Here is a 26514-nt window from a genome sequence, read left to right on the forward strand (position 1 = left end):
TTCTGGGCACTGTCACCCCAGGTGTGTGCTGTAGGAGGGTGGCGTCTGCTCTGGGGTAACTCTTGGACATTCACACTTGGGGTGACAGCAGTGGACTTGGCGTGCGTGCTGTTGATCCAGGACAGTTTCTTCTGTCTCCTAGTCATCCTTCCCTTCATTTCCTCTGATGACAAAGCCTCAGTGCAAAAGAGACCCTGAGGACTAGAGGGCACGTGTAGAGGTTGCATCAGCGTGAGTCTTGTCTGAAGAGCTGACGATTTCAGCCTTTCGTGTTGTCTTCAACTACCCCCTGCCCAAATTACAAGGTGGCTCTCTGTTATAAAACTTGTTTATTTCAGTGGAAAATTACAACTCTGCTCCTCTTGTTAAGTGGTTTCTGAGCACAGTAGCCAGAATATACCTAGCCCTTGTGTGTGTCCTAGAAGACAGAAACAAGGACCTGGTAGGAAGCCCCAGGGAAAGGCTCGTGGCAGCGAGGAGAAAAGCCAGGCCTGTGGGGGCGCTGGAAGTTCTGGAAGGATAATACTCGGGTGATTCTTGGGTCCAGGGTGGGGTTTCAGCTCATTATCTGTTGAAGGCTGTAGAAAGGGATCCTAGGCAGCAGAGCTGGGAGGCTTGTTTTGGTCTTGTGGATTCATGACATTAACTACTTTAATGGGGGGAGGTGCCATCCGAAATTCAGGTTTGATCAAGTTCATGGCCAGATAGCTCTAGAGAGAAGAGACAGTGGAGTTAGCCTGAAGTGGCAACCCAAGGGCATCTTCTGCAGAGTCTTCCCAAGAGCAACTAGTGCCTTTGTCCCTGTCCCTGTGGTAGCCACTCACCGGAGCTGCATAGATGAATTTGAACAGCATGAATACTGCTATTGATAGGAACACAAGGCCTACAATTCTGAATCGGTAGCGTTTCCAGCAAGCGAGGCAGAAGTTTTTAATAGGTGATTTCATCCACATTAAAGGACCACCAGCACGTCTGTCCAGGATAGGGAGAAGCCCAAGAACAGAGGGCAAGGATGCAGAGCCAAGAGGGGGTGTCCCCCACGCCCAAATCCATTCTCCTGATTTTAACTGAGCTGTGGTAAGGAAGAAGCCACCCCTCCCCAGGTGGAGGCTCCTGTTCACTACCTCCTAGAACCAAGAAAACAGACCAGGTGCCTATGCCCCAGGGCCCTTACGGGGGAGGGTGGAGTGTGGGGTACTGGTTGGGCTCCGACTGGCCTCGGCCGGCTGGCCTGATGAGGGCTTCCTTCTCTGTCAGGATCTCCAGAGTCATCTTCACCTTGCCCTGGAACACCACAGGGCAGGAGGCTCAAGTCATCTGGAGCAAGTAGCTTTAGGACCACATCCCAGCATCCAGAGAGGAAAAGGGATTTAGCTAAGGTTCCCCAGAGTCTGTTAGAGCCGAGTCACGGGGCAGAGCAGTCCTATTTAATTGACACCTTCCCCCACTCCTACCGACATGCGCCACTTGTCCTCGTTGTAGACCTGGCAAGGCCACCATCCTGTTACAACCTTCTTCTTAAAGAGGGAGAAGTGCTTGTATTGGGGGCTGGTATTGTCCATCATCTTGAGTGTACAATAGTGGGCGTGCTGAGCTGGGAAGGGCATGTCAGACAAATCCAGCTCCAGGACCCCTGAGACCAGAGAAATGCCATCAGCAAGGAGGAGCTCCCTGACCTGTGGTCACATACCCTATGCCAGGACCTTACCTAGGAAGTCATCAGCAGAGAAGATGTCATTGTCCCAGACCTGAATGATTAGCCGGGCTGGGTACTTCATCAATGTGGGGTCCAGGCTCCATATGTAATCCTAGAAAATGGCAGAAGAGTATGTCCCCCAGCCTGCCTCCTTGGCATTTCCCTGAGAAACCTTACTAGCCCACACCCTGCAGTGATGGACTATCAAGGGAGAGCCTCCATCTGAGGATGTACCCCTGTCATAACAGTCTCTGGGGAGGGGATGAGGAGCTCCTGGACCCTGGGGCTGCCCCCCTTCTCCCACTCCCAGGCCTGTTACCTTCTGGCTCTGGATGCACACACCCTCAGCTGCCAGGTAGTCCATGGGAAAGATGAACCTCCAGTTGAAGTTGCCCTCCCCAGTCAAGGAGTGGTAATGGATGTCTGTCTTCTGCATGTCCTTCTCTAGCCCGAATAGCCACCTGGGGTCAGAGCCCTTTCACTTTGGGTTCATATGTACAGTTCCCCATTCCCTCCAGGTGAGGTAGTGGAGAAGTGTCCCCCTCAAGATTAGGAAGCCCAGGCAGCTTCAGTACTGGAGACTGTGGGGCTCTGCTGGAAGCCTCTTTCTTCCCCTCACCCTTTGACGTAGATGTCACTCATCCTTTCTCTACTGAAGGTCTCATGCACCAGGTCCACTTGGGCAGTTTTCCAGATAATGCAGCGCAGCTCATACCTGCAGCCACCGTGCTCTGAAGCTTTGCTAAGAAATAGCTCCCCAGCCCCAGCCCTGGAGGAAGGAAAGGCCTGGAGACCGCCCTCCATGTTCTGGCTGAATTGGAGGAACTGAGGTAGAAAGCTCCAGTAGAGCTTCCTCTGTTCCCAACAGAGAAGAGCGCCTCCCACTCAGCGTTGGAGGACAGTGGTGCCCTGCACCCTTGGGACCCTCGGGGCTAAACCGCAGTGCAGTAGGGACGGGGCTGTCACTCACCGTTTAGGCTTCCTGGGACTGATGTCGACTTGAGGCCCAGGAGCCCCCAGCTTCTTGGGGAAGATGTCCACCCATAATTGCAACTTTCCCTAGAGCCAGGGTGGATTCTCTGGTTTGGGACTGCTGGCCTCTGTTCTCAGGTCTGATGAGGCACTGTTCCCACCACAGGGGGTTGGGGCATAGAAGTTCCTATGGGGTGGCAGGTGGCCATCCTCCAGTTTTTATTTTTTTCCTTTGTTTTGGCTGGGGAAGTCTGCAGTGTGGTGGGGTATGGTGTCTCTGAGACTGATGACGTGGCCCAGGATTCCACTTAGGACAGATCCTGAGGTTTAAAACCACTCAACAGAGCGTGCTGGGTGACCTGAGGACAGGCTCTATAAGGGAGTTGAGCCTTCACTTTTTTAAGCAGCACAGTTAAGAGTAAGCTGGGTGCTCGATCCAGTCATTTTGTTTCAAGACCACAGCCCAGACATTAATGCCCAGAGCCCACAAATGCCCACAAAGCCCAGAGGTTTCAGGAAAATGGTAAGGGATGAAAATGGTAAGAAAGAGAGAAGTCAAAGGGCAGCAAGCCAGCCTTGGAAATGGAGTAATTATGATCTGTCCTCCACACCACCTGACCTGATTTTGTTCTTTGGAAGTTGACCCAGTTGACAAAACAGGTTTAATGAGAATGGTTATAAAAAACGATCAGCAAGGACTTTATGTAGAATGTAGCCTCAGTTTGAGAGATTTGGAGAATTAGCTGAGCCATTTTGGTAGCTGGAAGGTAAGGATAATTAAGATGCCCTTGGGGATCTGTGTCCCTCTGTTTGGGGTTCCTTGCCATGGAGTAAGCAGCCTACAATTAATCAGAATCAGGGTTGTAATGTCTACACTGATGTCTGGTGTCTCCTCCCCCTCCTCTGGAGAGACTAGGCCACGGGGGCATTGGCTGGTAGGGCTCCCTAGCACTTTTCACTGCTGTGTGGCCTCCATTTCTTGTAGATAACTTTCCAGCTCTGAAATTCTGTAAGTGTCATCACTCAAACTTCTCCACTATGATGTGCAAAACATGCTTGTCTCCTGTGCATGTACATATCCAAATGTCATGTTCTTCTCCTCGGTGGGCTCTGTCCTGGGTGGGTGGGCACCCCTATCTCCTGGTCCAACTCGCCCTCAGGAAGTGGGAGTGGCCCCTCCAGGCTCATACCTGGTCGATGCTTGGCTGGCTCTTGCTGTAGAGCGTGCGAGTCTCCACGTGCTCAGGTACCAGGCCCAGGGTATTCAGGATGTGCAGTGCAAGGCGTTCCTTGTTGGGTCCCAAACCAGGAACAGTAGGGGGTTCTGGCTCTGGAGTGGAGGGAGGGGATCATGGGGTCATTCATCCTCCTATCTCCTAGGCACCCTCATACCAGCCTGGTGGGGGCCAGGATTGCATGTGGAGAGGGTGGGCTGCCCTCCGTGATGGCTCCTTGTCCTCCCCTGTCTCCCCTCCATCTTCAGCCCTTGAATTCTGGAGCCTCTCTGCTTTGAGGGGCCTGTGTCTGTGCTTTCTGGTGGTGTGCTGAGCTTCTCACCAAAGGTTTTCAGGTTGATTTCTTCCCCATTGTACAAAACAGAGTCTTCCTCTGGGTTGAACACAGGCGGAGGCTGCCCTTTCCCCTTGGTGTAGCGCTCTAGGAGGTAGCTTGGGCGGATCTGGTCTCGCCAAATAAAGGGCCCTGACCTGAGTGGTTATGTGAGCAATGAGTGGGGAGGTGGTCCTGGGTCCTCCCTCTTCCCCAGCCTGCTGCTTTGAGCTGCAGGAAGCCCAGGGATAGAAATATGGATGGAGACAGGGCAGGTCTAGCCCTGGTTCCCAGCCCCTCTCTAGGTCTCAGTCCCCTGTCCCCATTCCCTGGACAGGCCCATTCTCACACAAAGTAGGATTTGGCAAGCCCACAACAAGCTCCAAAACCAGACAGGAGTCGGTTTTCTAAGTCGATGATCGTAGTTCCGATCTCATCATCAGCTGAGAACATGTCAAAGTCAAACAGCTGAATGTGCAGGTCCTTCTCCAGAGGGATGTTACAGGTCAGCTCAAACACCCTGGAGGCGGGGACATCAGAGACTGCAGAGGCTGTGGTCCGTGCACTCAATATACCCCAAGGGCCCCTTCTCCATCCCTTTACTCATTCATGGTTCACCTTGATGGAGAGCAGAGCCGGGGATAGTCTGCTAATAGCCATACCCTGGACATAGCTGGAAATAAATTCTGTGAGGCCCGAGCTCCCTTCCCAGGCAGAGTGTGAGAGAGGGCAAAGCCGTCTGGCCAGCATCTACCTTCTCTACCTGTTAAGCACCTAAAGCGTGTAAGGCCCTCAGAGGGAACTTGGTGGCTGGGAAGGAAGGCAAGAGTGTCTGCTAGCATCGAGCCCAGCATGGCACAGAGCGGGTGGAGAGGAGGGGTTGGTGGATGGGGCAGCTCACGTGCCAAAGATGGGATCCACAGTGTTGGGCTGATACAAGTCCCGGTTGCCAAGCTTTGTCTTCCCCAGTTTCAGGATCACATAAGGGTCACACTGGGGGTCAGATATAAGCAGGGGAAGGATAGCAAATGGGGAGTCAGTTCAGGTTGGTTAGAGAGAGTGGGTGTGGGGCAGCAATGAGCCCCCAGTAGAAGCTGGCAGACAGTATCAGCAGCCCAAGGAGCTCCAGAGCTCTAGGGGCTGGGGCCTGGCAGCCCCACGGAACCACGGTCATTGACTTAGAAAACTGACTCTTGTCTGGTTTTGGAGCTGGTTTGGCAGTAACAGGAGGGCTGTGCTGGGTGGGGGCTGTGCCTTACCAGTCCATTGAAGTCCTGGGGCTGTAGGTTAATGGCGCGCACCACGTACACCCGCACCAAACACTGCTGCGGGAAGTCGTCTCTCTCAGGCAAAACCGGGAACTGACGGGGAGGCTCTGGGGCTTCTGGGTTCTCAGGAAAGGGGTAGATGCGGAAAAGGCCCTGGGGGAAGGGAAGGTATTGGGGGCCTAGCCTGGCAGTGCTGACCCAGTCCCCCAAGGAGTGATTTCAGTCCAAGTTTAGCAGAGAGAGGGCTGAGCTGGGGGTGGCAGGGACGGAGGCTGTGGGAACACAGAGGCAGGGGTAGCTAAGGTCTTCAGCAGGGGCCACTGTGTTTGGGGGGTGCTGGGCAAAGGAACCACAACCCTTAGGTGCATTCCCAGCTCCTGGTGATGTCAACATTCATTCCACACCCTCTGTCCCTTCAGCTTTGAATTGTTCTCTGAGGCTCTGTGGCCTTGGGAGAGCAGCATAGGCCAGAGCTGGGTATAAGAAGACCCTTGCTCTCCCCTTTTAGGTCAGGCCTCTCTGAGTCTCTGTGGAGGCTAATCTTGTGATCTTCCACTCCCAGGGCGCACCTGCCTCTTCCTCTTAATAAGCACACAGAGCCAGGGCTTTCCTTATTCTTCTAGGGACAGAAAGAACACAAGAAAACAGGAAAGACTAGTTGGGAAAGGAAGATGCCCACCTTGAACTCTCCTACCACAGGGCTGTCTGCTTTGGGCTTCTCCTGGTAGAGCTGGAAGGTCTGGCAGAAGTCCTGCAGGCCTTGGAAGTCTGGCTCGGCCTCCAGCTCACAATCAAACACCTGTGTAGTTGGCACCAGGAGATGGAAAGACCACCGGCTCCCAGGACTTTCCCAAAGGATCTGCTCAGATGACCCAGGGTGGCAGGTGGAGGTGCCCCCAGGAGTGGGGGACAATGCAGAAACTTCCCCACTGGTGGGTCCCCTGGGAAACAAGCTAGGTCTGCTGCCCTTCCCTGGGGGAGATTTTATTGCACCTCTTTCTAGGATTCTCCAAACCTTTATGGTGTGGTAGTCTTTGTATTTGTACTTCGAGGTCTTTTCATAGTCACCGGTGGCCCAGAAGAACTTGCTCCACCAGTCCACCTCATGCTCATACTCGTCCTGGCGGGGAGAGGGTTGTGTGGCCTCAGCAGGGGAGCCCCCCAGCTCCTAGAGTGACTGGGGACGATTCTTACTCCCTGCAGCTGGGCCTACTTCACCTCAGCTTTGCTGGACTTGAACCAAAACTTTTCGCAGAAGAACCACAGGAACTGAAAAGCAAGAGGGTGAGCAAGGGGAGGCCAGCGCTCGGAGCATGCTCATTGGCTCTGACTTTGGAGAGCCAAGGGGTCGAGGCTGGGACTCAGCTCCCTGGCTCCCCACCTCCCCCAGCACCCGACAGAGTTGAGACGTAGGATTGGGGCCATTCGGAGGGAGGCCTGGTTCTGAGGCGTCATCACCCAGTGCAACTGACTGGGCTCACTCCACCCCACACTGTGGCATCAGGATCTGCTAGTGATGGGCTGTCCCGGACTCCTGTGCATCTGAGTGTGACAGGGCTGCACACATTGGAATCACGTGTGGGGAAGGGGCTTGGAACCAAATCCCAACAACTCTGGTGGAGCTCCTCAGGTGCCAGGGTCTTGGGTGTCTAAACCTCAGGTGATTCTCGTGCTGTCCAGGCTGAGGACCACTGCCTTAGCATTCCACTAGGCCTGCCCACATGGGGGCACAGATGCCAGGATGATTTACTCAACTGCCTCCCCAGGGTCAGGGTTAGTCCCCTAAAGGGCAGGGGAGAAGGGAGCCTCAGGCCTCCACTTACGTCACCGCGTTGTTGCTTCTTCTCAGAGAGCGCTGTGTGGAGAGAGGGTGGTGATGGACCTCAGGAGAGGAAAGGCTGGGGAGGGACACCAGACCCCAGGAGCAGGCTCCTTCCCCACTCCCAGAGGGGCTCCTGGAAGGGGGCATACTTGGAACCTGTCGGGGTATGTAGCTCTGAACCCAAGGGTCACAGAAATAGGGCTGGAGGATGTCGACATTGGCTCGGCCCACCACCTTCTTCTGGCCGAAGTCCTGTGTGTCCACCACCTTCATCACCAGGGGCAGCGCGTAGACAGCCTCTGTAGGCATCAGCTGTGAACCAGGAGGGGTGGGAGGGTGAGGCCTCCCCCCAAGAGGAGGAATGTCCCCGCCCGCCCAGGGCCTCTTACCACTGTGAAGAAGAGGACGGACTCGGGGAAGTTGGGGTTCTTCTGGTAGTCACTGATGGGCTTTGTGCTCAGGGACTGCTCCCCAAACTCCACCACCAGCTGGGGGTAGTGCACCTTCGTCATGTTCCGAAGGCCCCAGGCCAGAATCTGCTAGAACCAAGGAGAGCAGGGCAGGGTGGAAAGTGCTTCTATAAGGGGGTCCTGGTCAGAGGGAGGGGCTGCCCTGGGAAGGACAGGGTGGCAGGGTGAGTGCAGGGCTAGGGAATGGGGCTGTGTGGGGAAACCAGTCTGCAGGCTCCCAAAGTCTCCCTGTCCTGTGAGGGACTGGGCTTGTTCTCAAGGCCTGGTCACTGTCCTCCTATCCACAAGGTGGTTGCCCCCAGCCACTGACTGTCTTCCACTGACCTCCAGGGCCCTGGACGTTGCCCTCCCACATTTCTAGTCAGTTCTCCAGCGGGAGTTCTCCAGGCCCACTACCTCTAGGGCTCACAGAAACAGGTGCCCAATGTCTCAGGATCCCCTCATGCCACCTAGCTCACCGCTGACCTGTGTCCCAGAGGACTCCATGGCACCCTGTGATTCTCACTCAGCTGACTGGGCCCCCAAGAAATCTTCATACCATTCTGGGTCAGAGCCTCCTTGGGTCCAGGGCAGGGACCAAACAGGTTGCCTGATCTTGGAGAAGCCTCCAGTCCCTGGGGAAACTGGCCACCCTTTGCTCTTTGCCAAATTTATGGCAGGGCAAACAAGTTACAATGTGGGGACCGTCATGCTACTGCAAAGAGACATCCTGGCATTTGGAGATGGGTAGGGCTGGGCTTAAACTGTGGCTCTGTCACTTAGTTCCTATCACTGCGCATGGACTGTGTTCCCTCAGAATCTTGATTTCCTCTTCTGGAGGCTCAGATGGGAACGTTACTGCCCTGGTCTACCACCCACCAGAGACCTGCAGTAAAACCATCTAATGTTGTATCACAGCTTTTGCTCATTTCTGTCTCCCTCCATCCCCTAGGGAGTGTCATCTGGGGTCCAAGTTTTGAAATGGGTGGTCAGGAGGGTCGAGCGGAGAGCTCCAGGGTGCTGCACCTGCTCAGAGTGGTGCCCGTCCCCTCCCTGTCCCTTCCACACACACCTCAATGGCCATCTTCCTTAGTGTGGGCTGGATGCTCCTGGGCAGTGTGTAGATCCCATTCTTCCAGGGAACATTTAAGATTGGTTGATGCTTCTCTTTCAGGTTCTGGAGAGCAGATGCCGGAGGACAGAGAGGTGAGGCTGGTCCTGCTGTCCCTACACCTGGCCTGGGCAACTCAACTGAGAAGCCCAAACCCTACTGAGTCAGAACTGGGGGACGGGCTGACGTCACCTGGCCAGTTCTGTTTCCCAGGTCCCAGCCTTTGGTGAGGGGTAGAGGTGGGCTCCACTGGCTGTGGAAATTTGTGACTGGGGGGGACTGGGGCGGGACAGCCAGCCTTTGTTTCCCAGTACCTCGGTTTCCAGGATCATCTCACAGGATGCCAAGATCTGGCCCTCTTCTCCCCCCAACTCTTTTACCAAGGGGTGCCACCTCAGGGGTGGCAGGATCCAGTTTTGAAGGTCCAGGGAGACCACGGGGGGCCACATGCTTCGTCCCCACAAGACTTCCTTTCCCTGGAGGGGAGGGAAAGTCCACTAAGTGTGGAGGCCAGACCCAGCTTCTGAACTGGGCTTCCGGTGAGGATGGAGAACCACTAACGTGCTCACGCGGTGCTCACCACACCCAGCCTCCCTGGAGCTTCCTGAAACCTTTCCTCTAAAATAACCCCCTCGACGAGCCTCTCGGTCCTCTCCTCCGCCTGGCCCTGGCCCGTACCAAGGAGTCGCGTTGCCACAGTTCCATCACCACAAGTGGGGGGCCCTCTTTGGTGTCCTGGGGGTCCTCGTACAGTAGGAGGTGCTGGAAGATGAGGGTCTGGGCCCAGGTCGGGACTGCGGAGCTCACCAGGGCCTGGGTGCACTGGCTGTGGTGCAGGAAGACCACCCGGATGAAGGCCCCTGAGGGGTGAGGCAGGGCGGGAGTTGTCAGTCTCTCCTCTGCTGGACCAGGCCAGGTGGCCACTGCCACTGCCAGCTGCCCAGAAGAGTGCCCTAGTGTACATGGCAGAGTGACAAGGCCAACACCCAGAGGCCAGAGAGATGTGGGTCCCCCCACGTGTACTTCACGCCCACCATGGGGAAGCCGGGGCTACCCAGAGATGAGGGCAGAGGCCCCTCTGGAGCGGTGCTGGGGGGGGGGCACCACACACCCGCCCTGCACAGCAGCTGTGAGTGGCCCTGGGACGTGGGCGGTGAGGCCCACGGTCCTCCCTGGAGCCCTGCTATCTGCTGCCCTGAGGCTCGTGGGCAGTGCCACTGATAGGCCAGACGGGAGCACTCAGCTCCCCCTCAGGAGTCTCCCTCACTGGACTGAGGATGGCTCTTCCCATGGAGGGCCACCTCCCCACCCCGCCTCTTCTGTCCAACCACAAGTGACCTGAGGTTCCCAAGTTCCTCTCTCCCCTTCACATCTGGTGGCCCTCTGCCAGGCAAACCCCTCTTTTTCCCAGGCCCAGCCAAGCCGTCACCATGGGGGTGAAGCCCCCTCAACCCGCCTGCCAGTCCCACAGCACTGGGGTCACAGCTCCACCACAGCCCCCCTTGGAGTCTCGTCTTTGGCTCTTTCCCCCAAAACCAGGGCAAAGAGGTTCTCGGGAGAGGAGTCTGCATTTTTGTCATGTTCTTCTTGGTCGCGTTCTTTATGCTGTTGGGTGGCCACGTTGCCACCCCCTCCCAGGCTGGGGACAAAGGCTGAATGACGAGGGACTTTCCTACCCTGGAATGTCAGGATCTGGTTGGGCACTGAATTCCGGACCTGGTAGATGTAGCAGAAGAGTTGGTAATAGTGGGGTTCTGGGTAAAGAAGAGCACTTCTGTCACTGTCTGGGGTGCCCACGGTTGCCCTCTGCCTTCCCCACCCCTGCCCCCAGGCGCTGGCCTCTGGGCCGCTCAAGCAGACTCCTGGTCCCATGCTCACTGTTGGGGACACAGTAGATGAAGGGCAGGTCGGGTTGCCGTGCGTCCCCTGGCTTGGGCTTCCAGGTCTCCTTCAGCTGTGCCCAGGGCCACCCCTTGTTTTCCTCTTCCTTCTTTGGGCGATCTTGCAGGTCCAGTATCTGTGCCCAGGATGGCCACCCCTGAGGCTCTGAGGTGCTTCCCTGTCTTCTCCCCTGACAGGTGCCACCCTCCCAAGCCTGGGCCAGGTGGGACCCTGCTCCCGGAGGCGTCACCCTGTCCCTGAAGGCTTTACCAGCGATCCCTCCAGGAGGAATATGGGGGCAATGTCTTTGTCGTCGTTGTCGGGGGCCAGCCTGCGGTGCCAGCAGCGGCGGCGGAAGCGGCTCTGGGGGTGTGGGCTCAGGTGGAACTTGGAGCCAAAGGTACCGTACTCCCAGCCCTCTTTCTCCTGGGCCTGGTCCTGTTTCCAGGAGGAGAGGCAGGTCCTGCTTGCTCCCACCACTGCCCAAGGTGGCCCCTGCCTGCAGTCCCACCAGGGTCCTGCCCAGTGGTCTCTCACCAGTTGCAGGAAGGAGAGGGTCTCTTCCTCAAGGTCCAGTTCCCCATGGTCCCGGAAGCGCACACGCAGCCAGTGTCGCCGCCGGTGTGAGTGGTAGGTCTTCTCCACGGAGCTCCAGACCTGGGGCAGGCCCGAGGGCGGTATCCCCACTCCATACTCCCAGCCTGCAGGACAGCACCGTGACCTCCGTGTCCCGGGGGGCCTGCAGGCTAGGAGGCTTGGGCAGGCTAAAGAGGTGGGGTGTCCCTCACGTCCAGGGAGTGGGATCACACTGTGTCACCAGGACGCTTGGGCACAGCTGCCCATCCGACAAATGAGAAAGGAGTCTTCCAGAAGGCTGCACAGCTGGAAGCAACAGAACTTGCACCTGGAGCCCCAGCCAGAGACCTCCCGCAGCGGGTGAATTCAGGCTTCACATTAAGGCCACACCTTGTTCTGGGCCACCCTTAGGAGACACTCACAACTGGCAGCATCTGAACACTAGGGTTGAGGGACCCTAGAGGTTGGGGGACCCCAGGAGTTCAGGCCCAGCCCACCCAAGAGTTTGGCCACTCTGAGGCTGCCCTGGATGGCTCTGGTGATTCGGGGTCCCCAGACTCTTCTGCCCTCAGCCCTGACCAGAGAACTGACCCTCGCTGTCAACTGCACGGTTGAGCTCCGGGATCCACTCCTTTGTAAAGTGCCAACCTTCAGGGCACCTCACATTCTCCCGGGCCTCCACGGGGTGACCATTCTGAAGGGACATCGGGTGAGGGAAGGGCACATGAGCTAGAAGGAGCTCGCCTGCGCTCACTCCTCACACAGACTACCACGGTGCCTGCCCGCCCCTGGACGAGTGGCGCTCACCACATCTGCTGCCACTTGAGCTGCCACTTGATGTGCGTTAGTGACTTACCTCACACGACCACAGGCTGCTCTCTCCGTGCTGAGACCAGCATGTGAGTTAGGCCTGCACTGTGCCCTGCAGTGGCCAGCAGCCACCTGGGGCTACTTCAGCTCAGATCCCTGTCCAGTCCCTCAGTCCCACACCTCCAGGGCTTGGAGTCCCACCATAGCACACTCCCCTCATGGCAGAACCGGCGCTCTGGACCAGTGCCCGGTCCCAACAGCCTCAGGTCCTCCCTGGCAGGGAAGCACCGCTCCTCAGAGGCCTCGAGATGAACTGTTCCCTGCCTGTGTTGCTTCTGAGTCTCTGGCCCGCCATCTTGGGGTACAACAGCCCGGCCAGCGCCAGGAGAAGGGGCTGAAGGGCTCACTCGGGGTCCCACAGGGTGTAGGGAGCAGGGGACAGACATGGCTCTTTCAGCTGGGACATCCCAGCTGCCATCGGCCCCCACACCCCAAGGTGGCATCCCCTCTCACCACGTCGGTGTTGGGGATGGTGGCAGGCACCCAGGCGCCTCTGGCGTCACGCTCCTCGTTCTCGTACACCTCCTCCAGCACCTGGCTCTTGTTGATGTCTATGTCCAGGAGGAGTCTGGGGACGGCAAGACCCAGGTTCTCACGGCTCTCTGAACTGACAGGTCCTGGTGTCATTCTCTTTGGGCCAAGGGCTGCCCTTGGTGCCTCCCCAACCACTCAGCAAGGAAGGGCTGAGTGGCAGGTAAAGGTCACCTGCCCATAGGGACCAGCTCACAGCGCTGTGCTCACCTCTCTGGGCTGCCACTGACAGGAAGGGTCTGCGCCCTGGCTGGGCCTGCACCTCTTCCTTACCTCTTCTGAGGTTCCACTATCCAGTCGTCCTGCCAATGCCATCCTGGGGGCTCCCTGAAATCCGTCTTGGGTAGGGCCTTGCGCCCCATGACATCGGAGAAGTTGGGGCAGCGCTTCAGCCCCTGTTGCCCCCACTGGTCTTTGTACTTGGCCTCATTCTCGTACTGGGGGAGCGGAAACCCAGTCAGGACCTTCTTGCCAACGCCAGCACTCAGTCCTGGGGGTGTCAAGCCCCCCCCTCGGGCCCCCACACCCTAGAAATGTGGTGGCCAGGCAAGAAGGAAGCCTCATCCCCATCACACGGAGTGCTCGGGAGCCAGCACTCCGGGTTGCACCAACCCGTGGAGTAGGGTGATGCCTGTGTTTCAGTGGGCGCCTTGGATGGGACCTGCCCACCCCTTGGTCACTGCAAACCTAGGGTGACCCAGCACACTCACCCCGCTGTGCTCCCTCCGGGCCCTTTCCTCCACGTTCCCTGCACTTCCCCCGAATCTCCTCCCCATCCCGGCCTCTCCAAACCCCACCCAGATCTGGCTAGACAGATACACTGTTGTCCCTCAACATCCTCAGGAAATTGGTCCCAAGGCCTCCTCCCACCTCAAACACCAAGATCCATGGGTTTTCCAGACCCTTAAATTAAATGGCTTGGTATTTGCCTATTACCTATGCACAACCTCCGGGATACTGTAGACCCTCTCCGGGTGAGTTACACTGCCTTTTTTGGGGATTAATGTACACGTTCATAACAGATGCAGCCATCATAAGCCTAAGTATGTTTTACACACACAGTTGGTGGAATCTGCGGATGCAGGACCCTCAGATACCGAGGGCCAATTATATTACGATGCAATTAACTACACCTGCAACTCAAAACCATTCGAATGTTTTTACTCAGTAAATTGAAAGGCTGACATTCAAATCTTACTTTTCCTCTGCTGTCAGACCAGGCTCCTGAGCTATGTGCTACCCTGGGGATCAAAGGTCACCTCTCAGCCTCTGATGCCAGAGCAGCCTCTGGCTGGCTGCTTGCCCCTCCCCCACTGCTCAGACTGATGGTTCTGTGGGCAGAGGCCTCATGTCCTCCTCCTCCTCCTCCTCTTTGGCTCAGGCCTTCCCCACTGAGAACCACCAATCTAGGACCAGCTGAGCCAGAGGAGGCCCCATCAAGTGGGAGCCTTGTTTCCCCCACAGGTCACGGCCAGTGGAAGGAAGCTCCCAGTCAGCCTCCCCCAGGGAGGGCATGAGCAGGTCCCAGAGGGCTGCTCAGTGGCCCCTTATCACCAGGGATTGTCCACGGTGACCCCGAGCGGGCAGTGTTATGAGCTTGCTGGTCTCTGCCTCCTCTCTCAGTCCCCTCTCTATCCTCAGAGTCGGTCAGTAGGGTTTTTCTCCATGTCCAGGGCTGGCCCTCCACAGCCCCACACTCCTTCCCTGTCCTGTGCCCTGTCAGGAGCCCAGCGTTCCCCTCGGCTCACCCCAGCTCACCCCAGGCCTGGTCCCTGCACCCCACCCGCCATCGTTCCTGCCCAGCCTGGCCGCTGCTCACCGTCTCTGCGTACACCACCATGTCTCCGTCATGCAGCAGCTGCAGATTCTTGCTGTCTGAGACGTTGCCGAGCCACATGCACACCCGGAGGTGGCCTGGGACCGTGTTCTTGGGTCCTTCGCCCTCTGGGTACTGAACCAGAGGCAGGTCAATCCCACCAGGTGCCAGCCCACAGCCCAGGGATGTGGTGGGGACACACACACTCAGCACGGGTCACACCTGTCCCTTCCCTCTGCCCCCCAGCACCAGGGTCCCGGGTTCCATCTCCAGTGAGGACAAAAGGGAAACAGATGTGGCCGTGTTCTGCCCTCTGGGCTGGGAGACCACATGCCGATGGCCACACCTGTGACCTCACGCCTAGCATGGAGCACGGCCGGGGAGACGGGAGATGCTGCCTAGGGACCCAGGAAGCTTCCACTGAAGCCATAGTCATGAGGATGCTGGTGACACTATCTGTTATTTGGGGCACGCTTGCCACTGTGCTAAGTGCCGAGGCAGGCAAGGTCCCGCCGGGCCCACCCTACAGAGAGGCAGACCGAGGTGTGGACAGTCAGGAGTGGGCCCAGGTCACCCAAGCCGGTGAGCCGCAGAGCCAGATTCAAGTCTGGGGGTTCTTGCAGGATGAGGAGGACTTCCTGGGGAGGGGCCTTGCGGGACAACCAGAGGGCAAAGGGCAGGCATGTCTGGGGCCAGAGAAAGCCCAGGGGGGCCCTCTGTTGAGAGGGCTGATATGGCCAGAGGTGGCTGGGGCAGGCCAGGGGGTTTGTCCCCTCCCGGGGAGGAATAGAGAGCCAGGTATCTCTGAGACACCACCGGCCTCCCACAGGGGAGGAGAAGGCTGTCACCAGGGCCGGGAGGGGCTCAGGGGGTCACAGTCTCGTTTACACTTTCCCTCTCATCCGAGGGGCTGATGCCTAAGGCTATTTTGGAGGTCACTCAATCATGGTCCAGGGAGATGACAAGGAACTAGACCATGGTGGCCATGAGAGTGAGAGGACATTTATGGGAACATGGATGGGGCGCTGGCCCATGTCTGGGCACAGTACCTCCCCGCCTCCCAGGTGAAGGGCCAGGGAGAGAGGGAGTGGGCCATGCCCTCGGGGATCCCCTGACCCCTGTCCTCCCTCGAGGACCTGCTGCCCACCTGTAGCACCAGGGTCTGGATCTTCCCGCAGAAACTGCCTGAGTGCAGGGGCCCCGCCTGGGAGAACAGGACTCGGTGGGCGGGCACGCGAGCGTAGGCCACGCGCTGGTCCTTGGCCATCAGCCAGATCATCACGTCTGGGAGGCTCACCTGGGGCTGCCAGGGCAGGGGACGTCAGGCCCCCGCGGCCAGTGCCCAGTCCTGCCCCAGGAAGGTCCGTATGTCCGAACCCACCTCGGTGAGCACCACGTCCAGGCTTTGCAGCCAGTCCTCCACGGTGGCCACCATGTCCCTGGGCTCGGCTTTCTGGGCCTTTTGTGCCAGTTCCTGGAGGAGCAGGCTGCGGAGCTCCCATTTCTGCTTGTCCAGGTTGGTGGCTTTGGGATGGTCCTTCACGTCGGGCAGGGGGGTCCTGGGGCAGGACAGGGAAGCAGGGGGCTGGACCTCTCTCCCACCTCCTGAAGCTACTGTCTCTGGTCCTGCTGTGGGCCAGCGAGCCCCTCCCATCCTGAGGTCTGGTGTCCACTGCTGGCCTGGAGGGAGCCCCCCTGCTCCCTGCAGCCTGGCCCACCCCCCAGTTCCTTCAACATGACAGGCCTCTGCCCAGGGCCTCTTTTGGGGAGCGAAGTGGGCTGCGAGACAGGGGCCAACCAGACCCTGGGACAGCAGCTGGGAGAGGCTCTCCCACGAGCCTCCAGAAGAGGCAGGGCCAGGGAGGGAGCAGCTGGGGAAAGACGTGGCGGTGGTATGTGTGGGTTTGTCTGGACCCAGGGAAGACACTGGTTAGGTAGGAGCATCAGGCTCAGGTGTGGGACAGCGGGGACCATGCAGGGCAGGAGGCTAGGGCCATTCTCTGGAGGAGCATGGGGTGGGGGAGATCGGGATTCAAGCCCGGAAGCAATCAGAGTGGCGCCCACACACCTGCAGAGGACCCGGCCCCCGGCCCTACTTGCAGTCCTCCATCAGCTCCTGCCGCAGCTTTTCCCACTGAGACAGCACATCTGGGTCCCTCGGGTTCCGGATGGACTTGAGGGTGTCCAGGTTGGCTTTCTGCCCAGCAGGAGGGAAAGGGGAGGCCGGCCTCAGCGTGGAGCCTACCTGGGACAGGCTACAGGGCAGGCGAGCCTCTGAAGTGTAACCTGGTGATGTCCGTCCAAGGCTATCCCATGCCCTCTCAAGGCCAGGAGATCCTCCTCTACCCAACAGAAGTGGGTGGCGGGGAGGACCCACCTGAACTGGAGTCGTGGACCCTGAGCCTCATCTGTAGGTGCGAGAGAATCATGTCCAAGGTGGAGGCAGCAGGTGTGGGCATCCTGAGATCTATACTCCTTGACAGGTGCATAAGATCCTCTATGATCTGACCCTTCCCAGCTCCTCTGACTTCCATGTCACTTCCATGCCCCATCTCTCTGCAACTTTAAAACCTGCCATATCACCTCACAAACTCCTACACAGTCCTCAAAACCCTCTGAATTGTCACCTCCTTTGTGAATACCTCTTCTGACTTGTCCATCTTCACATCTCTTTGATCTTAAATCTTTGGCACCTGGGTCTCCATGGCAGCCCTGGTGCACATCCCACTTCCCCAGACAGTGGGGACAAGGGCTGTTAATTCATGTTTGTCTCTCTGATGCCAGGCAATACACCTGGCACCTCCATCTCCACGGTGGGAGGGCCCGAGTGAGCGTGTGACGGGCTCCTGGGCGTCCTAGGACCATGGCGCAGGTTCCCTGTCTCCTGTCTCGGATCCCTCCCTGCCTGGGCTCCCGGCATCACTCACCAGGTGGTCCCGGGTGACCTGGAGGACGTTCAGGCAGTTTATGCGGAAGCTGACGTCCTCCCAGTTGGAGGTCACCGCCACCACGGGCTTGGTGTTATACCAGGGCACATAATAGTAGATGTTCCCTGAAACAGAGACAGTGGGGGAGAGGTGTCTGAGGGGCCCGGGGAAGTCCCTGTCACCGTCCCCTCTGAGGACCGCCCTGGGCCACCACTGCTCGCAGTGCCAAGTGGACCCCTCTGGGGAGCCGTGCACCGTGAGGGAGATGGCCCCCACCAAGCCTTCATCACGCTGTGGGACACATGTCCCTGGCTCACAGTGGGGAAACCCAGGTGAGCCACCGGAAGCAGTTTGTCCACGGCGGCACAGCTGAGCTGTCCAAACACAGGCTTCTGGCTCCAGAGGCTTGTGAACCTCAGGAGGTGCCAAGGCAAGGGGCACGCCTCAAAGTAGGGGGTTCCTGCTGGGTGGTCTGTCTGGCAGAGCAGGCCCAGGGGATTGGCCAGCGCAGAGGATTGTGGGGAATAGTGGTCTGGATGAAAACTTTGGTATGTAGGGCCAGCCGTGTTCCCTGCATGGTCCCTGTGGGGACATAGAGGGGAAGAGAAGAAATGCAAAGAATTCCTTTTGTGAAAGGCACCATAGCCTTGGTCTTGAGGAAGAATCCACAGAAGCCAACAGATTGGGTTTCTTTTTGTTGTTGTTGTTGTGACACTAGGGATCGAACCCAGGGGTGCTCTACCACTGAGCTACATATCCTCAGTCCTTTTAATTTTTTAATTTTGAGACATGGTCTGGCTAAATTGCTCAGGCTGGCCTCAAACTTGAGATCCTCCTGCCTCAGCCTCCCAAGTTGCCAGGATTGCAGGTGTGTGCCACTATACCCAGAAGCAAAGATTTTTAAAAAGCCTGTGAGGCCAATAGCTAAACTATGGAACCAAACAAGGTGCCCTTCAACAAATGAATGAATAAAGAAAATATGGTACATATACACAATGGAATACCACTCAGCCTTGAAGAATGAAATTATGGCATCTGCCCATATATGGATGGAACTGGAGACTATCATGCTAAGTGAAATAAGCCAGTCCCCCCCAAAAAAAGAAAACCCAAACCAAAGGCCAATGTCCTTTCTAATATGTGGATGCTAACTCCCAATAAGGTAGGGAAAGGGGAAGAATAGAAATTCATTCGCTTAGACAAAGGGGAATGAAGGGAAGGGAATGGGACTGGGAACAGGAAAGACAGGAGAATGAAGGGGACTTTCCTATGATGGACACACGACTAGTGAATCTCCACACATGGACAGCCACAGCATGCGAAGTCACACTCCGTGTGTGAATGATATGTCAACATACACTCTACCATCATGTATAGCTAAAAAGAACAAATTAAAAAATCCATAAATATTAAAAAATAAAAGAAAAAAGCCTGTGAGGCAAGCAGAAGTCAAAGCTGACTTTTTCCCTGTGAATTTCTGGCGAGTCTTGGGGGCTGTGTGTGTGTGTGTGTGTGTGTGTGTGTGGCACCTAAGCAGTACTGGGGCAGGAGACCCCATGCATTCTGCATTATGGGTCGGCTGTGTCCATGTCCAGAGGCCTGTTGAAGTCCTGAGCCCAGCACCTCAGAGTGTGGCCTGAAGATGCAGATGAGGTCGTGCTGGAGGAGGTGGCCTTCATCCTACACGACTGGCATTCTTCTAAGGAGGGAGACAGGCTCCCTTACAGACAGAGGACAGTCATGGGAAGACATGTTGGCACAGAGGACACCACGTGGCCACGTAGGCAGTGAATGGAGAGATGTGTCGATCGGATAAGGAGCACCAGGATCACTGGCCAGCACCAGAAGTGAGGAGAGAGGACAGGCATGTGACAGAGTCCCCTCAGAGCCTCTGGAGGTGTCAGACCTGGCCCTGATTTCACCCTCACATCCTCCAGGCCTGTGAGAGAATATATTTTTATAGGTTTTTTTTGGGGGGGGGTATAAGGGATTGAATGCAGGGGTGCTTAATCACTGCCCCATCCCCAGCCCTGGTGTTTTGAGACAGGGTCTCAATAAATTGCTTAAGGCCTCACTATCTCTGTTGTGGAGGCTGGCCTCCATCCCGCAGTCTTCCTGTTTCAGCCTCCTGAGCTGCGGGGATTACAGGTGTGCGCCATCGCGCCCAGGTCATTTCTATGGTTTTAAGCCATCCAGGTGGTGGCACTTTGTAAGCAGGCCTAGTGAACAAAGCAAACCTCATGAGTGGCAGAGAGCACACAGAAGGGGACAGTGAGACTGTTCCTTGTCTCCCTTGGGGCCCTGGGTGGAGGAGAACATGGCCCCAAGGTCATTAGCACAGCTGGGTGCTCTGAGATCCTGCTACCTGACAGGGTGGATGAATGGCAGGTAAAGAAATCACTGTAGCCCCTAGTTTACAGTGGCCCAGGTAACTAGAGGAAGCAAGGGAGAATCTTCTCCAGAGAAGGACACTGTAGACAGACCTCAAAGATTTCCCATAAAATTCCAGGAAAACGAGCAGTTTGGCACCCCAACACATGCTCCACAACCCAGCAACGCCACTCCTAGGTGACACCCAGCAGAAAGGCCTTACACCGTCACCAAGGGGCCTGTAGAAAAAGTGGCAGCTCAATTCATTACAGCCAAAAGTCGGAGACAGCTAGCTACCTCTCAATAATAGGAGGGATAAACAAATTATGGCAGACAGTTATCCTTCAGTATCGTCAGGGAATTGTTTCCAGGACCCTTGCAGGGACCAAAACCCAGGGGTGTGCACGTCCTTCTATAAGTAACAGAGCATGTGCATTCATACCTCTCCTGTGTACTCGAAATCATCTCCTGATTGTTTATGATTACCTCACAGGGTGGAAAGCTATGGAAACAGGGTTATCCTGTGTAGTTTAGGGAATTAAGACAAGAAAAAAAATCTGCAAAAAGAAAAAAAATCTTCAGGTGTTCAGACAGATGTAGTTCTCTTTTGTGAGTATTTCCGATCCCTGGTTAGTTGAATCCACAGATGAGGGTGGATTCACAGGACCAACTGGATTCACAGGATCATGGGATGGACCATCAAGGAGAGAAAGGGAGCTACAAGCACACCCAGTGTCACCTCGATCTGTGAACACATTGCACCAAAAATCTGATAAGCAGCCGGTCATGGTGGCTGAGGCTGAGGCAGAGGATCCCAAGTTGGAGGCCAGCCTCAGCAACTTAGGGAGACTCCAATTCCAAATAAAAAATAAAAAGGGCTGTCAATGTAGCTCAGTGGTAAAGCACCCTTGGAGGAAAAAGGTGTTAAAGAATAAAATCAAAATGTCTAAGATGGTGTGTGGAACTGTGGTAAATGCCGTGGAGAAGAATAAAGTGTATGTTGGGGGAGCTGCTGGGCTGTGTTAAACAGAACAGTTACCTAAGACCTTTCTGATAAAACCTATCCAGAATGCAGCCCAGAGAGCCCAAAAGATGGACAATGTGGAAGAGACATTGAAAAACATGGAGGACAAGCCAGGAGCTGTGGTGCATGCCTATAAGTCCAGCAATTTGTGAGGCTGAGGCAGGAGGATCTTGAGTTCAAAGCCAGCCTCAGCAGATTAGTGAGGCACTTAGCAATTCAGTGAGACCCTGTCTCTAAATAAAATATATTTTAAAAAAGGGCTGGGGATGTGACTCAGTGGTTGAGCATCCCTGATACCAAAACAAAACAAAACAAAACATGGAGGACAGGAAGGTCCACAGAATGAGTTCCTGAAAGAAACATAAGAGAGAAAGAGAAGAAGAAATTCACAAAGAGAAACAATCTTGGGATTTTTCCAGACTTATTGGAAGACACTGGTTCCAGCCTCTGGTACCATAGATAAGCGGGTGGGGGGGTGGGGGGGCAGGGAGGCTCGATGGCAGTTTTCCTCTTCTGTTCTTGGAGAGCTTACAAAAGCTACACAGAGAAGGAAAATAACTTCATCTGCAGCAAACCGGGAGACACATACGATCTGCAGACTCTTGAGATACACACCAGGACTGCCAAAAGCAACTGTGGCTGCCCCGGAGCACCAGGGGTGAAGGGCAGCGGAAGGCACCTGGGGGGCAGTGAGAGGGGCCCAGGGCTCAGAGGGAGCAGATCACAGAAAGTGCCAGCAAAAATACCCTCAGGAGGCAGAGGAGATGTGAGCCGCAGAAGGCAGCAAACAAGTAGAAGGAAAACAAGACCAGCAGAGAAGACAACAGAAGGAGAAGCCCAAGGAGACTAGACCCTGCAGACAGCTCAGCGAGGGGCCCAGAAATGAGGGCAGAGTCAGAAAAGTGACCAAAATAAAATGGAGGAAAGAGTCAAAAAAAGATCAGGGAGAAAATGACAGACATAGAAGAAAACCGAGGGGAACGTCCAACCCGTAAGTGGGGCCCTTGGCGCAGAAAAGCAAACAATGGAACAGAGTAAGGATTTTAAGATACAATTTAAGAAAACTCACATGGGGAAAGGGTTGTCTTTTTAACAAATGGGGCTGGAACAATCCAGTATCCGCACACTGATTAATTTAAAATGAATCATAGAAAAAAAAATAAAACAAAATGAAGCATAGAGCTGAATGTAAGAACTAAAACTTATAAAAAAGAAAAATAGGGCTGGGGATGTGGCTCAAGGGGTAGCGCGCTCGCCTGGCATGTGTGCGGCCCGGGTTCGATCCTCAGCACCACAAACAAACAAAGATGTTGTGTCTGCCGAAAATTAAAATAAATAAATAAATATTACAAAAAAAAAAAAAAAGAAAAAGAAAAATAGAAATCTTCATGATTGTGGGTTAGGCAAAGAGTTCTTAGACATCCCCCTCCCTAAAAAAAAAAAAAAATGGGTTTGATTCAAATTTAGAATATTTGCACTTCAAAAGACACCATTAAGAAAATGAAAAGACCTGGTGTGGTGGCACTGGTGGCACGCGCCTATAATCCTAGCAGCTCAGGAGGCTGAGGCAGGAGGTTCATGACTTCAAAGCCAGCCTCAGCAACTCAGCAAGACCTTAAGCAATGTAAGTGTCAGATCCGGCTGGGCAGGCAGCATGACCCTCGCCATGGTAAATACATGGCTTGCTGCCTCTTGTACCGTGGTGATGTGGTCCCCAAAGATGTCAATGCTGCCATTGCCACCAAGTCGCTGCCACCGACCTAACAGTAAGGAGACCTTTTCTCCAAATAAAGTAAAAAGGGCTGAAGATGCAGCTCAGAGGCAGAGAGTTTGCCTACCATGTATCAGGCCTTGGGTTCAATCCCCAGTACTGCAAAAATAAATAAATTAATTAGTCAAAAGCGCTTACTCAGGGCTAGGATTGTGGCTCAGTGGCAGAGTGCTTGCCTAGCACATATGAGGTAGTGGATTTGATCCTCAGCACCACATAAAAATAAATAAATAAAATAAAGGTATTGTGTCCATCTACAACTATAAATTTTTTTTTTGTTTAAAAGAGTTTACTCATAGATGAAAAAATTCTAAACAAAATATTGGCAAATCAATTGTAAAATGTATAATGGTCAGGCGCAGTGGCACATGCCTGTAATCCCAGCCACTCAGGAGGCTGAGGCAAGAGGATTGTGAGTTCAAAGCCAGCCTCAGCAATTTAGTGAGGCCCTAAGCAACTTAGGAAGACCCTGTCTCAAAAATAAATAAAAAGGGCTGAGGATGTGGCTCAGTAGTTAAGCGCCCTGGAATCAATCCCTAATACCACAAAAATAAATAAATAAATAAAAATTAAATGTGTAACAAATACAAAGTATAAATACAATTTTTGTTATAACTGCATTGTATATTATATATAACATAAATTGAATAATTATATTATTAAAATAAGGTGGTATAGTATTAACTCAGAGTAGAAGAGGACAAGTTAAGGCTCAATACTATCATCCTTTGAGAAACCACTAAAAATAATCCAAAGATATGTAGCCAATAAGTCAACAAAGAAGACAAAATGTAAGACTAGGGATTTGGGCTGTAGCTTAGTGGTAGAGTGCTTGCCTAGCATGTGAGAGGTACTGGGTTCGATCCTTAGCACCACATAAAAATGAAGGCATTCTGTCCATTACAACAAAAAAAATTTTTTAAATGTTAAGACTAAAATCAAAACAAACCAAGCCAAACAAACAAAACCACTTAATCAAGACAAAAAGAATAACAAGAAAATTCCAGTGTTTTTTTTTTAAATAGAAATTGTCGTCATATGAGTTAAATTTTATATGAAAATGGAAAAGAAAAAAATTAGCAAAATATGTTATAAGGGCTGGGGATGTGGCTCAAGCGATAGTGTGCTCGCCTGGTATGCGTGTGGCAGTCGTTGAACTATCTGATTTCAAGTCTTGTTTTAGAGCTACAGGGATCAAGTCAGTGTTAGGGGCTGGGGTAATATGCTGTCTCCAAGAGACTCACCTCATAGGCAAAGACATCCACAGACTGAAGGTGAAAAGATGGGAAAAAACATATCTTGTGAAAAGCAGAAGTTTCTATCCTCATATCAGAAAAAGTGGACTTGAAGCCAAAGTTAATCAGAAGGGACAAAGAAGGCCATTTCACACTACTTAAGGGAATTATATATCAACAAGACATAACAATCGTAAATATTTATGCCCCAAACAATGGAGCATCTATGTACATCACACAAATCTTTCTCAATCTCAAGAATCAAATGGACCACAACACAATAATACTGGTGACTTTAACATGCCTCTGTCAACCACTGGACAGAGATTCTCCAAACAAAAGCTAGATGAAGAAGTTATATAAGTAAAAAATACATTGATAATTTAGACTTAACAGACATATGTGGACTATTTCATCCATCAATGACTAAATACACTTTCTTCTCAGCAGCACACAGATCCCTCTCTAACACAGACCATGTTACCTAAGCTATCACATATGCTGACATGCAATAGTAATATTACCTTAACATATATTTAGCATTTATAGGCTATTTTGATAGCTCCCTTTCCATTTATATAAATTTTTATGTTCTTGCTTTTTTTCTTGATTAGACTTGTTTTTTTATCAACTTTTAGTTGTATTATTTCTCCTCTATTCCATATATTTCTGCTCCTACTCCTACTTTTTCCTTCCTCTTACATAATTTGAAAATAATTTGTTATTCTAGCTTCTTTCTGATACAAGTACTTTAAGTTATAAATTTTTTTTTTTAAAGAGAGGAGAGAGAGAATTTTTAATATTTATTTTTTAGTTCTCGGCGGACACAACATCTTTGTTGGTATGTGGTGCTGAGGATCGAACCCGGGCCGCACGCATGCCAGGCGAGCGCGCTACCGCTTGAGCCACATCCCCAGCCCAAGTTATAAATTTTCATCTGAGTATGATTTCATCCCAGAGATCCTGATATTTTAAGCTTTTATTATTACTTGCTCAAAGTGCTTTTTATTTACTTTTCTTGTACTTTCTTCCCTGACCTCTGATATATTTATAAGTGTACCATTTAATTTTGAAATAATTGACATATTGGGGTGGGGGTCTATAGATCCTAAGGTGGGATTGCTTTCTTTTTTATTTTTTTAAGAGAGAGAGAGAGAGAGAGATTTAATATTTATTTTTTAGTTTTCAGCGGACACAACATCTTTGTTGGTATGTGGTGCTGAGGATCCAACCCAGGCCGCACTCATGCCAGGCGAGCGCGCTACCGCTTGAGCCACATCCCCAGCCCATGGGATTGCTTTCTAATGTGACAAATCATGCAAGAAACAGTGTCTGAGCCGGGCGTAGTCGCCTATAATCCCAGTAGCTCCAGAGGCTGAGGCAGGAGGATCTAGAGTTCAAAGCCAGCCTCAGCAATAATGAGGTGCTAAGCAACTCAGTGAGACCCTGCCTCTAAATAACATACAAAATAGGGCTGGGGATGTGGCTCAGTGCCAAGTGCCCTGAGTTCAATCCCTGGTACCAAAATACAAACAAACAAACAAACAAAAAAAAACAGTAAGCATGATTTCAATTTTTAAAAAAAGTAATAGAGGTGCTGGGATTGCAGCTTAGTGGTAGAGTGCTCGCCTAGCATGCATGAGGTACTGGGGGTACTGGGTTCCATCCCTAGCACCACATAAATGTAAAATAAAGATATTGTGTCCACCTTAAACTAAAAAATAACTATTTAAAAAAAGTAAATAAAAATGCTTTTTATATTAAGTGTATTGGTTACATATATGTCAAATTTTATCCAATTGAATACTTCAAAAATGTGGGTTTTATTGTATTTCAATTTTACCTCAATAAAGCCACAGGGGGAAAAAGACACACACACACACACACAAAAAAAAAAAAAAAAAAAAAAAAAAACTGGCACAAGGATCAACAAATAAATCAGTGGAAAAGATGAAATTCTATAGAGACCACAGTCCATAGTTAACTGATCTTCAACAAAAGTTCCAATATGAGAATGAACAGGTTTTTTTTTTCAGCAAAGAGTGCTTAATAGGAGATACACACATCAACCCCTCCCCTCACACCAAATGCAAAAATTAAGTCAAATTAGATCATCCACCTAACATAGGAGCTACAACTGTAAAACTTATAGAATGAAACACAGGAGACTATCTTCCTAATCCTGGGTGATGGTCTAAGGCAAATATTCCTTAGGCTTTATAATGTATGAAATGTGAAAGAAAAGATAATCCACAAATTGAAATCCAAATTAGAAACTTCTGGGCTGGGGATGTGGCTCAAGCGGTAGCGTGCTTGCCTGGCATGCGTGGGGTGCTGGGTTTGATCCTCAGCACCACATACAAATAAAGATGTTGTGTCCACCGAAAACTAAAATAAATAAATAAATATAAAAAATTCTCTCTCTCTCTCTCTCTCTCTCAAAAAAAATAGAAACTTCTGATCTTAAAATTAAAAGGGCATTGGAAATTGAAGAGCCAAGTCACAGACTAAAAAATATTAGCAGAATATATCTGATGAAGGAGTTGAATCCAAAATATGGAAGATGCTGCAGTTCCATACAAAGAGGCAACTTGGTGAAAGATAGGCATCAAAAGACTTGAACAGTCCCTTTGCTAAAGAAATATGT

General features: G+C 52.9%; 1 protein-coding gene across 1 annotated transcript in view; it reads right to left on the reverse strand.

Moving 5' to 3' along the window:
* Positions 1 to 525: 525 nt before the first annotated feature.
* Positions 526 to 26514, reverse strand: part of Fer1l5 (fer-1 like family member 5) — a 53059-nt gene continuing 27070 nt past the window's right edge. Inside the window, exons 20-53 of the mRNA XM_026414076.2 lie at positions 17468 to 17592; positions 16637 to 16737; positions 15922 to 16099; positions 15688 to 15843; positions 14544 to 14675; positions 12998 to 13161; positions 12647 to 12761; positions 11915 to 12017; positions 11285 to 11448; positions 11018 to 11185; positions 10745 to 10883; positions 10543 to 10620; positions 9545 to 9726; positions 9181 to 9342; positions 8828 to 8932; positions 7696 to 7842; positions 7456 to 7618; positions 7308 to 7339; positions 6703 to 6753; positions 6500 to 6604; positions 6164 to 6283; positions 5476 to 5637; positions 5118 to 5209; positions 4566 to 4736; positions 4226 to 4374; positions 3859 to 3998; positions 2667 to 2755; positions 2316 to 2411; positions 2016 to 2157; positions 1709 to 1808; positions 1455 to 1633; positions 1175 to 1284; positions 825 to 972; positions 526 to 710 (exon numbers count right to left, since the gene is read on the reverse strand). Of these exons, the coding sequence (XP_026269861.2) occupies positions 594 to 710; positions 825 to 972; positions 1175 to 1284; positions 1455 to 1633; positions 1709 to 1808; positions 2016 to 2157; positions 2316 to 2411; positions 2667 to 2755; positions 3859 to 3998; positions 4226 to 4374; positions 4566 to 4736; positions 5118 to 5209; positions 5476 to 5637; positions 6164 to 6283; positions 6500 to 6604; positions 6703 to 6753; positions 7308 to 7339; positions 7456 to 7618; positions 7696 to 7842; positions 8828 to 8932; positions 9181 to 9342; positions 9545 to 9726; positions 10543 to 10620; positions 10745 to 10883; positions 11018 to 11185; positions 11285 to 11448; positions 11915 to 12017; positions 12647 to 12761; positions 12998 to 13161; positions 14544 to 14675; positions 15688 to 15843; positions 15922 to 16099; positions 16637 to 16737; positions 17468 to 17592 (4385 nt within the window). The 3' untranslated portion in view covers positions 526 to 593. The remainder of the gene's footprint in view (positions 711 to 824; positions 973 to 1174; positions 1285 to 1454; positions 1634 to 1708; positions 1809 to 2015; positions 2158 to 2315; positions 2412 to 2666; positions 2756 to 3858; positions 3999 to 4225; positions 4375 to 4565; positions 4737 to 5117; positions 5210 to 5475; positions 5638 to 6163; positions 6284 to 6499; positions 6605 to 6702; positions 6754 to 7307; positions 7340 to 7455; positions 7619 to 7695; positions 7843 to 8827; positions 8933 to 9180; positions 9343 to 9544; positions 9727 to 10542; positions 10621 to 10744; positions 10884 to 11017; positions 11186 to 11284; positions 11449 to 11914; positions 12018 to 12646; positions 12762 to 12997; positions 13162 to 14543; positions 14676 to 15687; positions 15844 to 15921; positions 16100 to 16636; positions 16738 to 17467; positions 17593 to 26514) is intronic.

Source organism: Urocitellus parryii (genome assembly GCF_045843805.1).
Source record: "Urocitellus parryii isolate mUroPar1 chromosome 12 unlocalized genomic scaffold, mUroPar1.hap1 SUPER_12_unloc_3, whole genome shotgun sequence".
Classification (NCBI taxonomy): domain Eukaryota; kingdom Metazoa; phylum Chordata; class Mammalia; order Rodentia; family Sciuridae; genus Urocitellus; species Urocitellus parryii.